The 14,609-nt window shown below is 41.6% G+C and overlaps 1 protein-coding gene across 2 annotated transcripts in view; it reads right to left on the bottom strand.

Moving 5' to 3' along the window:
* LOC140582249 (NLR family CARD domain-containing protein 3-like) overlaps positions 1-14,609 on the bottom strand; it is a 136,764-nt gene that overhangs the window by 32,199 nt on the left and 89,956 nt on the right. For both annotated transcript variants that reach the window (XM_072706483.1, XM_072706481.1), the window contains exon 2: positions 6,667-6,780. In XM_072706483.1, coding sequence (XP_072562584.1) covers positions 6,667-6,780 — 114 coding nt within the window. The remainder of the gene's footprint in view (positions 1-6,666; positions 6,781-14,609) is intronic.

Below are 14,609 nucleotides of genomic sequence, written 5' to 3'. Positions count from 1 at the left end.
TAAGAACATAAGAACTATACAAACGAGAGGAGGCCATTCGGCCCATCGAGCTCGCTTGGGGAGAACTTAACTAATAGCTCAGAGTTGTTAAAATCTTATCTAGCTCTGATTTAAAGGAACCCAAGGATTCAGCTTGCACTACGTTATCAGGAAGACTATTCCATACTCTGACTACACGCTGTGTAAAGAAGTGCTTCCTTAAATCCAGTTTGAAATGTTCTCCCGCTAATTTCCACCTATGGCCACGAGTTCTTGTATTTGAACTAATGCTGAAGTAACTATTCGGTTGAACAGCATCCAAACCTGTTAGAATCTTATAGACCTGGATCATGTCCCCCCTCAGTCTCCTTTGCTTGAGGCTGAACAGATTTAGCTCAAATAACCTTTCCTCGTATGACATTCCTCTAAGACCAGGAATCATTCTTGTGGCCCTACGCTGCACCTTTTCTAAGGCCGCTATGTCCTTTTTAAGATATGGTGACCAAACCTGTACACAATATTCTAGGTGAGGTCTCACCAAGGAATTGTATAATCTTAGCATTACCTCCCTTGACTTAAACTCCACACACCTGGAGATGTACCCCAACATCCTATTGGCCTTTTTTATTGCTTCCCCACACTGGCGAGAATGAGACATGGAAGCATCAACATACACACCAAGGTCTTTCTCATAATCAGCTACCTTTATTTCAGTAGGTCCCATAAAATACCTGTACTTTATATTTCTGCTCCCTACATGGAGTACCTTACATTTGTCTATGTTAAATTTCATCTGCCAGGTGTCAGCCCAGTCACTAATTAAATTAAGATCCCGCTGTAGCTGCTGAGCCGCTAGTTCAGTATCTGCTACACCACCCACCTTGGTGTCATCTGCAAATTTCACCAGTTTACTGTATATATTGGTGTCTATATCATTTATGTAAATTAGGAACAAAAGTGGTCCTAAAATTGAACCCTGCGGTACCCCACTATGAACGCAGGCCCACTGTGACATCGAGCCTCTTATAACTACTCGCTGCTTCCTATCCGTTAACCAGTTATCAATCCAAGTCGCTACAGTTCCTAAAATACCTGTCGCTTTGAGTTTAAGTGAGAGCCTCTTGTGGGGAACAACATCAAAAGCCTTTTGGAAATCTAAATAGATGACATCATAGGCCTTCTTATCATCAACTTCCTGAGTAGCTTCCTCAAAAAACTCCAACAGATTTGTTAAACAGGATCTACCTCTCCTAAATCCATGCTGGCTATCCCTCAAAATGTTATTTGAGTCCAGGTAATCTACCATTTTCTCTTTGATTATAGCCTCCATAACTTTACCAGTTATACAAGTTAGACTGATTGGCCTATAGTTTGACAAATTACTTCTATCCCCTTTTTTGAAAATGGGCGTTATGTTGGCATGCTTCCAATCAGAAGGTACCACACCTTCAGATAAGGATTTTTGAAACAGTAATGTTAAGGGTCGGCAAATAATATCCCTCATCTCTTTTAACACTATAGGTAAGATGCCATCAGGGCCCTGTGATTTATTTATTTTGAGCTTAGCTAGGCTTTGCAAAACATCAGCTTCAGTTATATATATATTAGTTATAGACGATGTTGAATTAGTAATAAGAACTGGTAAGTTACTAGTGTCCTCGACAGTGAATACCCGTGCAAAACTATCATTGAACTCATTTACTATGTCAATGTCGTTTTCAATTATAAGACCCTTACTATCCTGCAGATTAGTAATTTCAGCTTTTAGAGCTCTTTTAGAGTTAAAATACTGGAAGAAACTTTTAACGTCATCCTTAGCCTCCAATGCGATCTTCCTTTCGACATTCCTTTTAGCTCGTCTAATGTCATTTTTTAATTCAGCCTGTAGATTTAGATACTCTTGCTTTATTATGTCATCATCAGTTATTTTCCATCTCTGGAACAAAGCCCTTTTCCTCCTTACTTTATACTTTATGTCCCTATTAAACCACCTAGGTTGCAATTTCCTAGATTTATTCTTGCTAGAAACAGGTATGAAGTCCTCTTGTACTTGCAATAATGTGCTTTTAAAAAATTCCCATGCCTCTTCAACAGTTTTGTTATTTAACTCCATCCAGTTCACGGTTTCTAGTTTTAATCTCATACAATTGAAGTTAGCCTTCCTAACATTATATATTTTTGATTTGGACTTTGCTCTTCGGGCACTAAACTTAACCTCAAATTTAACCATGTTATGATCGCTACTGTCAAGTGGTTCTAAAACATCTAATTTACCAATCCTGTCCTGGTTATTAGACAAAACAAGATCAAGAATGGCATCTCCCCTGGTAGGGGTGTTAACAAACTGAGTAAAAAAACAATCCTGTACTAATTCCACCATCTCAAGTTCATTTTCAGAAGAGCCAGCAACAATGTCCCACTGTATCCCCGGTAGATTAAAATCACCCATAACTACCACATCATTTTTATTGCTCATAATCCTAATATCACTGTATAACAATCTGCTTTCCTCAGCAGCTACATTGGGTGCTCTGTAACAAACACCGACAATTAGGCTATTTGAGTTTGTAGCATCTAATTTTACCCATATAGCTTCCGTACTTTTACTTATATCAGTAAGCTCCCTTGCCTGCAAGATTTCCTTTACATATACTGCAACACCACCTCCCTTCTTACCTATACGGTCTTTACGGAACAATGTGTAACCATCCATATTATATTCTTGTCCATCCTTATCACTCAACCACGTTTCAGTTATTGCTATAATATCATAAGAGTCCAATGAGATAAGAGCCTCTAAATCATGAATTTTATTCCTAATACTCCTGGCGTTTAAATACAGACAACAAAGGGTAGGCTTATTACAGTGCCTACTTATAATATGATTTTTTTGGGCTTTCCGTTTCCCCCCAGTTACATACTTAACTAACCTCCCTGCCCCCCCAGTCCCTAGTTTAAACATTCCTCAACTACTCTACAAATACGCCTTCCCAGTACACTGGTTCCCCTCCGGTTCAGATGCAACCCATCCGGCTTGAACAGGTCCCACCTGTTCCAGAAGGTCCTCCAGTGCCCCATAAACCTAAACCCCTCTTTCCTACACCATCCTTTTAGCCACGCATTTAATCTCCTTATCTCAGCTAACTTAGCCTCACTTGCGCGTGGCACGGGGAGTATTTCGGAAAATACCACCATGGACGTTCTGCTTCTAAGCTTATTGGCGACTTCTATAAATTTATCCTGCAGAACAGCCCTTCTACCCTTGCCTATGTCGTTGGTGCCAACATGCACCACGACAACTGGATCCACCCCAGCTGGGGCCAAAAGCTTGTCCACACGATCTGGAAGGTCTCCTACCTGGGCACCAGGCAGGCAAGACACCGTACGGGACCCTCTATCACGCGTGCACACATAACTGTCTACTCCCCTAATAATTGAATCCCCCACTACCACAACCTCCCTCTTTCTGGGGGGAGGGGGCTCCTCAGTGCCCAAGGGCCCACCTGCTTCCCCAGTCCCTTCCGGCTCTAAAGCTGGAAACACCTGAAACCTGTTAGACACAGACACCTCAGGTGATGCCGCCTCTGTAACGTGTGTACGCCTTTTCCTGCGTCTACGACCTACGGTCACCCAGCTCTCTCGACCTCTCTGCTCTTCATTCTCCCTCCCCCCCGTTAGTGGCGTACACACCGTCTCCCTAAACGGCGTATCAACTAGCTCATCTAACTCACTGTTGCATTGGATGCGAGCCAGTTGCTCCTCAAGGTCGCGAACCTTGACCATGAGTGAGTCCACTAGCTTACATCGCTCGCAGATGAAGTCCGACTGGACACTAACGTCCAGAAGGGCAAACATCTTGCAAACGCAACACTGAGCTGGCCCCATAATTAACTAACTCACTATGACCCCGTACTCCCAGCCCAGTAAATTTATATAGTGTATTTAACTATAAAGATTAATTTGCGTAACAATAAATGCAGTAACGTGCGGAGTACACTAAAATAAGTTATTACTTGTGTTAAAACGGAACTTAATTATTATTTTATTAAAAATTTTAAACCTGATAAACTTACTACTACTTACCAGAAGAACTTCTGCCTGAACCAAGTATGAACTAAAAACAAGGCGAAATCGAAGTTGCTCTTGGGAGGTCGAAAAACCACAAAAACCCCCTCACAGCAGGCTACTGCCGGAGCGGGAAAAAAGTGGAAAATGTCCTCCCGGCCCCGACTGGCGACCGAGCAAAGCTCAGGAGCAACTGTCCTTTTCCGACGCTTGGTAGCGATACCGACGTTAGATGTTGTTAGTTATAATCGCCCCGCGGGTGTTCGTTACGGAGTTTAAACGCGGACAGAAAAACGCCGCGCACGCGACACCCGCAGCTCTCCGTCGGTAATAATCGCGCTGTTGATTAACAGACAGGACAGACAAGCACTCACGCTGACCGAAATAAGAACAATAAATAGAAATAAACAGCCACCCACGTAAACAGGTAAAGCACACAAACACTCAAAACACTCCAAAAAAACAATCCCAAACAATCGCTGCAGCTCAACACCACTCTCTCGCAGCAATCCCAGCAATCCTCGCAGCAATCCCAGCAATCCCTGCGCCTCTATCGAGGTCAATAAATAAGGAATGAAGTCTTACTAATGACCTAAATAAAACTAATTGTAACTCATTAGTAATGAATGTGGTGTTACTGACTTCTTCCATAGTAGTTACTAAAGAACAAGAACAGTATTAAAGTGAAACACACTGTAACTCATTAGTAATGAATGTGGTGTTAGAGTAAGCTATTTCTTTCACAAACATTTACTGAGTTCTTTTTAAGCGGTTAATAAGAACAATGAATGTTAACATAGCTTATTTGTTTCACTTAAACATTCATGTAACACTTCATGACATAACAGCATAAGTTCATTTTAAACATTTAATTTGAAGCACGTTATATTAACATCAGAAGAATTTAATTTTTTAAATCAAATTACTTTTCACTGATTACACATCCATCCCATTAAAACTATTTACACAGGGTATTGCTTCCTGCATATTTACCTGTTAACTACGGAACAGTATTATAAAGTGTTACCGATTTTTTTCTGATGACATAAGACAGCTCAGCTGGCTATTAACAGGCACCTTTCTGTTAAACGTTCAAACTGAAGCCTTATTCTGAGCATGATGTAATGAATCCATGAGGATTATTTTATTTCTTATTGAATCAGAAACATCCATCCTAGAAGAAGACAATTTATTGTTCAGTCATTTTAATGGATATCAGCAGTGTACAGCAGAGCATGTGAGCGGAGTGGAGCGGTGAGAATTTCCGCTCCTCGCTCACGAGGCTGTTGGCTCCGCCCGCTCCTCCGCTCTAATTCGCACTACGCCGCTCCGCTCAACACCGCTCCCAGCTCCACTAAAATTTCCTCCCGCTCCAGTCAAATCGCTCCACGCTCGCTCCAATTTAAAAGAGGGACAAATAATCTGGAACACTGTCACTCAGAACAGAAAATATTTCTTTTTAAACAACATATATAGGCAACATCGGACAGGTTTGGCAATGGCATTCCACACAAAAATAGGCTTAAAAATAAAGGAATCAGTGGGCTCAATAGCCTAAAGAATATACAGGCTAAAAATCCACGTTTTATATTCCTCAATTTTTTTTCTGTTGATGCTGCTGCTGCTGCTCTTTCTATAAAATAAAATTTCACTGACAGCGTTACGTGAATTTTAAAAATCCCATTAGACCTACTTTGAATGACAAACTAATTTATTTGAATATTTACTTAAATAATAAATATTTACTTTATAGACTTGATATGCTAAAACCATATAAAACTTGCTCACGTTTACTCTGGCCTCCGCGTGTTCGCGTAGCAGACTCTCATGTTTCCGAGAAAGATCTTTTTAGATTCCAAAGTGAATCTTTACTCCCTGAAACAGTTTCACCACATTGTTCATGTTGTTCTTGCTCTACATTATTGTCATCTATTTGTTTGATAAGAATAGTACAGTTGTATGACCTATAAGTTTCCTTTGTGAAATACTTTGCGAATTTCATCTCGGCCAATTTTTGTAACAGTCTTGATAATCATACAGATGAATTCTGGGTAGATTTGGACACGCCTCAGAGTCGTAGTGTGAGCGGCATCGGAGAGAAACTGGAGCGAGACAGAGCGACCGCTCCAGCCTTAATTAAAAAACCGCTCCGCTCCTCGCTCACGCTCCGCTCCACTCCGCTCACATGCTCTGTTGTACAGGTCAGCCTGCTGTTTTCCAACTGTCTACCGAGAATATAAATTTTAAATGTATCTTTCAATTAGCTAACTTCCAGTTCCAGATCACAGGAAGTCAGTCTTTACATTAATCCTCATCCTTTTACCTCAGATGAAGTTTATATTGAACACCGGCAAAACTTCTGTTTAAATTTTCAAAGACAATAGGATTTGTGAAAGTTAAAAAAAGATGCATTCTTTGAAAGCTTTTATCCTCATAGCTTTACTGAGAGTCTGATTGTTTTAAACAGTGTTTGTTTAAATGCACATTTACATTGACAGAATTTGTGAAAGTTAAAAAAATTAATTCTTTAAAAAGCTATTTTCTTCATAGCCTGTGTGCCTGTATACTTTTCGAATGAGAGTCCGAGTATTTTAAACAGTGTTTGTTTAAATGCACATTTACCTTTGATCTGTAGGAAAAGGTCCCTCTCTGAAGTGGATTGGATGCTGCATTGACCCGTCACTCTTCAAGGAAACACAGCTGGGTACAGGTGAGCCTGCTCTCTCCATCAGGACACTGTGGACAGAGAGGAAACAAATCCTCATTATATAAATATAATTCATACAATGTGAGCAGCATCACATTAAACCTTCAGTTGATCAGTCTTCTGCTTAACCAGCCGTGAAGCTCTTCATGCAAACAGACTTTTAGCTTTAATGTGAAATAAACCGTCTAATATAAAGTTAATATTCCTGTAAGAAAGGTTTAGTTATCACTGTTACAGCCTCTGTCACTAGACTTGGCTGCTGTTCCTCTTTCCCAGTTTGTTTGTATCTGTATTTGTTCTCTATAGCGTTACAGTATGTGGTCATTTAGGGTAGGAGGGATGATGTGATGGTTCCCTCTAAAATAGACGAACTGGCTGATTTTGGAGGACAGAGGAAAGGAAATGCTGAGGTATTTTATTATTAAACTACAAATATTAATGTGCCCCCCAGCCTTAGCTAGGAACCCTGTTTACTTTTACCTTATGGCCTGACTATAGACCCACAGACACATGCATGCTCGTGGCCTGTAACACTGTTACCTCTCAGGCCCCTTTGATTTACACTCCACAGGGGGGGTCATTTCAGACGCATCTCCTCTCTCCTTATACCCCACTGGGGGGGTCATTTCAGAAGCAGGTTCCTCCATTTTGGTGCTGATCCACAGCAGATGATTCCTACTGGGTCTCTGTGAACATGAAGGGTAAACAGACACATACAAATACAATATCTAACAATCAACACGTTTACGTTGAACTGGACGTTACTGGAATAACGTCCAGGAAATTTGAACATATTACTCCCATCCTCAAATCACTTCATTGGCTCCCTATTTCTTCCCGGATCGAGTACAAAATTCTTCTGTTAACCCATAAATGTATTTATGGTCTGGCACCTTCATATCTTCAAGATTTGATTAGTTTGCAAACCTCCAACCACATCCTCAGATCATCAGGTAGCATGCTACTTCAAGTTCCCTCTACTAAGCTTTGTCCTATGGGAGGTCGAGCTTTTTGCTCTGTTGCCCCACAGCTGTGGAACCATCTTCCTGTCCGGCTGCGAGTTACACAGAACCTGGACTCCTTCAAAGCAAATTTGAAGACTTTTTTATTTAGGAAAGCTGAGATATCATATTTAATAGTTGTGATATTTTTAGATTTTATGGATGTTTTTAACTTTGTTGTTTTTAATGTGGCACTTTGAGATTTTGTTAATGAAAAGTGCGTTATAAATAAAATGTATTATTATTATTATTATTATTAATAATAACAATGTCACGCTAACAGTTATCGCCAGTTTTTTTCTTAAGAAAACGCCACACAGCCGCAGATCTTTATCTACTTTATTCCCGTAGTGTCACACGCTCCATGTTCGCAGCGCTGCATTTCAGGTGAACTCAAGTCATTAAAACATTCTATATAAACGTGTTACTTTGTCGAATGTTAAGCGAATTATTCCATAATGTTTACTCCAGGCGATTATTTATAGTGTATCGAATTACATTAAACGTCTAATTATAATGAGAAGTATTAAATCCCAGCATGTGTGTTAAACAGGGGCAGATTTAAGGGGCGGCCACCGCACATCAAAATAATAAAAAACTAAATTTGGATTATTTTATTTTATAAGCAGATTCACAGAACAGACACGGTGCGGTGCGCCCCCACCCATAAATATAACTGCCCCCCGCAACAGCCCCCCCAATCAAAATTTTCTGCCGACCCCGCAAGTTAAACACGCTTATTTTATTATTAATTGTATCTACTGACTATAATCTTACCTTGCAATACAAAATATACTTTTCCAGCGTCTTATTCGTGTTCCTTACTGACGTGGCGACTCTGGCTTTAAATCTTTCACTTTCATTTACAGATTAATGTTCGTCCTGGGGGGGGAGAACCTGCCCTCCGGTAACTGACTGGCTGCACCTGGAGGAGCGGAGGAATGTCGCAAGGAATGTCGCAAGGAATGTCGCTTAAAGGACACTGAGACAGATGGGGGGGGCGGTACGGAATAGGAAGCCTGGGTGTTTAACACAGCGCCCCCCCTTTTCACTGGCTGCCGGTTCGCAGGTGGGGTCACGGTGTGGCTGTCGCCGATATCAGGGTGAAGGATGGGTGAGGCAGGAGCGGGGGTTAAATGTGTAGGGAAGACGGGGCTCCGTGTTGGCGGCAGGACTGGCAGCGGGGCGGGTCCAGCTGTGACGCCGGGGCTTGCGGTGGGTGCGGCGGCACAGCGGGGCGGATCCTTTCCCTTCGCTGGAGGAGGACGGGGAGGCTGGTGCTGCCTCCCTCCAGGGCAGTAAGCTAGTAATGGGAAGTTCGGCTCTTTTCAGAGAGCCGGCTCTTGTGGCACGGCTCCCAAAGAAGAACCGGCTCTTTCGGCTCCCAAACGGCTCTAACGTATCATCTGTAGCCTCATATTTTAGCCTAACTTGACAAATATGAACGCTTTGTGTGTTGATAAACCCTTTTGCATTTAGTGTTTTTAAGAGAAGCCTTATAATTTCTATTTCAGACCACAGCAGTAATTTTTTAAAGCTTTCAATTACTGAGCGTCCTTCACGAGCCCCCAGATGGCGCTTTAATACTAATTTATTAAAAGATGAATGTTTTTGTGATCAATTCAGAAGTGAACTACGTGACTTCATTGACGTCAATAAAGGCTCGGTAGATGACCCACGGATACTGTGGGAGGCGACTAAAGGCTTCATAAGGAATTTCTCAATTTCATACGCTTCCTTTCGCCAGAAAATTCACCACAAAAATATTTCTGATATGGAATCCAACCTTCGATCATTAGAACAGGTAAATCAACACACTTTTTCTGATAGTACGGCAGTTAAAATTGAGACTCTTAGAAAAGAACTTAATTCGTTATATAGACGCAAGGCTGAATTTCTCATCCAAAGATCTAGACAATATTATTATTTTCAAGGTAGCAGACCTAGCCATTTACTGGCTCTAAGACTACGTAATAATGAGAAATTTGCTAATATTTCAGCGATAAAATCTCAAACCGGTGAGGTTCTGACTGACCAGAAGAGTATAAACGACACTTTTCCTTCCTTCTATCATGAACTATATACCCCCAACTCTAAATGTGAACCCACATCTTATACTTCTTTTTTATCTACTCTTAATCTTCCACATTTGTCAGAATCAGACTCTGAGTTCTTAGCTAGACCCTTATCTCTTACTGAATTAGAATCATCAATCCAAGCTATGAACAAAGGGAAATCTCCAGGCCTAGATGGCATACCAGTTGAGTTCTACTTGACCTTTTGGTCCAATTTGGGGCCCCTTATGCTAGATATGATGCAATATTCGATTGCTCGAGGGTCTTTTCCGCAAAATACGAACATGGCCATTATATCTCTTCTTTTAAAGAAAGATAAAGATTCTACTCTATGTTCCAGTTACCGCCCTCTGTCTTTGATTGGTACAGATGTAAAAATTTATGCCAAAGTTTTAGCCTGCCGCCTAGAAGGCTTTATGACTAAGCTTGTCAATCGGGATCAAACAGGGTTTATTAAATCTCGCTCTGCTTCAGATAATCTACGGAGACTACTTCACATAATTTCTTCATCTGGACAATTGACTTCTCCCTCTGCTATACTCTCTTTAGATGCAATGAAAGCATTTGACCATTTAGAGTGGAACTATTTGTGGGCAGTGCTAGACCACCTAGGTTTTAGCCGTAATTTTATAAATATGATAAAAATTCTTTATGCTAATCCCTCAGCTACCATTCTTACTGGTCAGATAAGTTCACAATCATTTCTGATCGGAAGAGGCACCCGCCAGGGTTGTCCTCTCTCACCTTTACTTTTTGCTTTGTCTCTAGAACCCCTTGCTCAAGCTGTACGTCAATCCGAACTTATACTTCCTATATCAGTTAGGAATACTGTACATCACATATCTTTATTTGCAGATGATATATTGCTTTTCTTAGACAATCCAGTTCTTTCAGTTCCCCACGTTTTAAATTTATTTAATCAGTTTGGAATCCTATCAGGGTACAGAATTAATTGGACAAAGTCATATCTGCTTCCATTAAATTTTTGTGTTGGGTCCACGACTTTCTCGGGGGTTGTTCCAGTGGTGCATTCCTTCAAATACTTAGGTGTAGATATCTATCCATCTCTACAGGATATTGCCTCTAAAAATTTGAATAACAATCTGGCTAGAGTCACCTCAGATCTTGCAAATTGGATGCATCTTCCTACTTCCTTCCATGCAAGAATTTCTGTTGTTAAAATGAACATCCTCCCTCGTGTTAATTTCTATTCCGTCATGATTCCTTTACCCCCACCAGTTGGCTATTGGAAAAAACTCAATTCAGCAATATCCCATTATATTTGGAATGGTAAACGCCCACGAATTAAACTATCTACTTTACAGCGTAGCAGATCAGATGGGGGCTGGTCCTTTCCTAATTTTAAGTTATATGCTGATTCCTTCACTCTCCATGCTCTGTCAGCCTGGTTTAAACCAAATGCGTCAACCTCATGGTGGGCTGTTGAAGAATCTCTTGTTTCTCCTCATAATATAAAGTATGTGGTTTTTTCTGGTATCTCACTTAGACAATGCAAACTTCGCTTTGGCCCTATTATAACACATTTTATTTCTACTTGGAGATCAGTGACCAGAAAGATAGAGCCAAATTTGAAGTGGCATCGTCATTCACCCCTGTTCAATAATTATAATTTTCTATCAGGCAAATCCCCATTTTACTGTCCTCAATGGATCAAATGTAAAGTAAATTCCTTTGGTGACATCTATGATGATAAAGGCCTGAAGTCATTTCAAGATATTAAGGCTCTTTTCAATCTACCAGGAACCTCCTTTTTTATGTATCTTCGCATTAGATCAGCTCTTCGCGCATATGGAGTCCCCTGGAATGCACAATTTCCTATACATCCCTTGCGGAAGGTTATTCTTCCCACTGAGAACTCTGTTATTGCTGCTTCGGATATCTACTCCTTTCTCTCCAAAAACTCATACAAACCATTATCAATAACAACTGTCTGGTCTAAGGATATCAGTGGTGACATACAAACTTTATTCTCTGATAAAATTTGGGAGACAATTACGTCATCGTCAAAGAACCCAAATCATCAGATGATTCACTGGAAATTACTACATAGATTCTATCTATCTCCTTTAAAACGTTTTTATATGCATGTGTCACCTTCCCCGAAGTGTAATCTATGTCCGCAGAGGGCCCTTGGCACATATTTACATTTTTTTTGGGAATGCTCTGCACTTTCTCGTTTCTGGTCTCAGCTTGCTCATGACATTTCACTCTTGTTAGAGAAAGATGTGGTGTTGACTCTGGATCTTTTTTTTTTAAATAATTTTTCTGGATTGGCTCTGTCACAGCAACAAAGAAATCTACTTTTAGCTGCTCTCACTGCTGCTAAGAAAATGTTGGTCAGTCGCTGGATTCCTCCTCATTTGATGTCTAGACGTGTGTGGGGCTTATCTCTGCTCGACATTGTCGCTTTGGAATTATCTACAGCCCACATCCATGGAGCAAAGACAAAAACTTTAAAGACCTGGACTGCCTCTTTTGATATTGTTAAATCTTTTGTTACCTCTCTCTGACGTACAGTTTACTTTGTATTGATGTATAGTTTTTTACTTTTCTTGTGGTCGAGTATTACATTCTGTACCATTCTCCACTGCAATATCCTGTATATCCTCTGTACTGAATAAGTCTACCGGGTGGGTGGGGGGTATGGTATTAGTCTTAAATAATATACTGTATTCTGTACCATTCTGAATTGACAATAAAATAATTGTTAACAAAAAAAAAGAGCAGTAACAGGATATAATTACATGTTTCTGTTATGTCTCCAGTTAAATGATCATTTACACTGATTTACTCTCATTGTGTTAATAGTAAAGTGAATTTATTTAATTTAATCCACCAGACTGTGGTTTCATTATGTGACTCAGTTATGCTTTGGGTGACGATGAAGCAGGACATTAATAAGACAGAACAGAAGCCTTTATTGTCATTGTACAGGGAGGAAATACAGTAAATAGACATAAATATATAACATGTACATATACAGGGGAGGGGGAAAGCCCCCCCCCCCCCACTCATCAGGATTATATTTAGTTACATTTTATTCAGGGAGAAAAACTTATTTTTGTCAAACATACATTAAAGTAAAAAGGAAATATAAAGGTTAAAAAGCAGAGATTTTACCTTTTTGCCAGGAGAACCAGCAACATGTCACAGTGACACTGAGGAGTTTTTATAAACCCCAAACCCTGGATAGAGGAGCTCAGTGAATGAGGAGGTGAATCTGTACAGGGGGGTCAGTCCATCAGAGGAGACTCTGTAGAAGGACAGAGCACCAGCCCCCCAGTCCAGATACACTCCTACTCTGCGGGAGCCTGAGGGCTCTATGGGTATGAGAGTCTGTTTATTATTGTGACAGACAGAGTATCTGTCAGGATAACAGCTCAGACTCCATGACTTGTCATTGTATCCAAGCAGACAGTCACTCCCTCCTTTCCTCCTGATCCCTTTACAAGTCACTCCTATCAGGGCTCCATCTCCATCCCACTCAGCCTCCCAGTAACAGCGGCCAGTCAGACTCTCTCTGCACAGAACTTGGGTACAGCTGTCAAATCTCTCTGGATGATCAGGATATGGCTGCTCTGCCCCCCATATTTTAACGACACAAAGTGCCTGGTGCAGGTCAGTGAGTGTGTGTGTGTGTGAGAGTGTGTATATCAGAGTTTCAGAAAGTCCGTGGGGCAGAAGGGGGGAGTGAGGGGAGTGGGGGCAGAGCCGGGAGAGAGTTGAGCTTCCTAACAGCCTGATGGATGAAACTGTCCTTCAGTCTGCTGGTCCAGGCCTGGAGACACCGCAGTCTCCTCCCTGATGGCAGCAGGCTGAAGACGCTTTGCATTGGGTGGGTGGGATCGGCTGCTATGCAGAGAGCTTTCTTGGTGAGACGGGTACTGTAGATGGCCTGGAGGGAGGGGAGAGGGACACCAGTGATCCTCTCAGCTGCTCTCACTATGCGTTGGAGGGTTTTATGGCAGGATGCCTTGCAGGCTCCAAACCACACAGTGATGCAGCTCGTCAGGATGCTCTCAATGGTGCCTCTGTAGAAGGTGAACATGATGGGGGCTGGTGCTCTTGCTCTTCTCAGTTTGCGAAGGAAGTAGAGACGCTGCTGTGATTTCTTGGCCAGTGCAGTGGTGTTGTTTGTCCAGGAGAGATCCTCAGTGATGTGTACACCCAGGAACTTGGTACTGCGCACTCTCTCCACAGACGCACCATTGATGGTCAGAGGGGCGTGCTGAGTGTGCGCTCTCCTGAAGTCAACAACAATCTCCTTCGTCTTCTCCACATTCAGAGAGAGATTGTTGACTCCGCACCACGCGGCCAGGCGGCTCACCTCGCTTCTGTAATCGGTCTCATCCCTATTGCTAATGAGACTCACCACAGTCGTGTCGTCCGCAAACTTAATGAAGAGGTTGGAGCTGTGTGACGGTGTGCAGTCGTGGGTCAGCAATGAACGTGTCTAGTGGATGTCAGAAATATGGCAGCAGCTTGATAGAGAGACATTATAACTGACTACATTCACTGTATAGAATGTGAATCTGCAATAGATAATGGATCCAATGGCGGATTGCTTAATGGATGTCTGTGGATATTCTTACACGTCTGTTATTAATAATAATGCATGTAGGTAAATTTAGTGGCTTTTGCCGATCAGAGACAATGGATAGACTATCTATGTATCAATTTCTCTGTGTCAGGCACGTGTGTGGGGGGGTACCATTTACAGTGGGGGAGTAATGCTACCTGCGCACCTGCCCCTTCTGTCCG

Source organism: Paramormyrops kingsleyae, chromosome 24, assembly GCF_048594095.1.
Source record: "Paramormyrops kingsleyae isolate MSU_618 chromosome 24, PKINGS_0.4, whole genome shotgun sequence".
In the NCBI taxonomy this organism is placed as follows: domain Eukaryota; kingdom Metazoa; phylum Chordata; class Actinopteri; order Osteoglossiformes; family Mormyridae; genus Paramormyrops; species Paramormyrops kingsleyae.
This window is presented reverse-complemented; position numbering and strand designations above follow the sequence as displayed.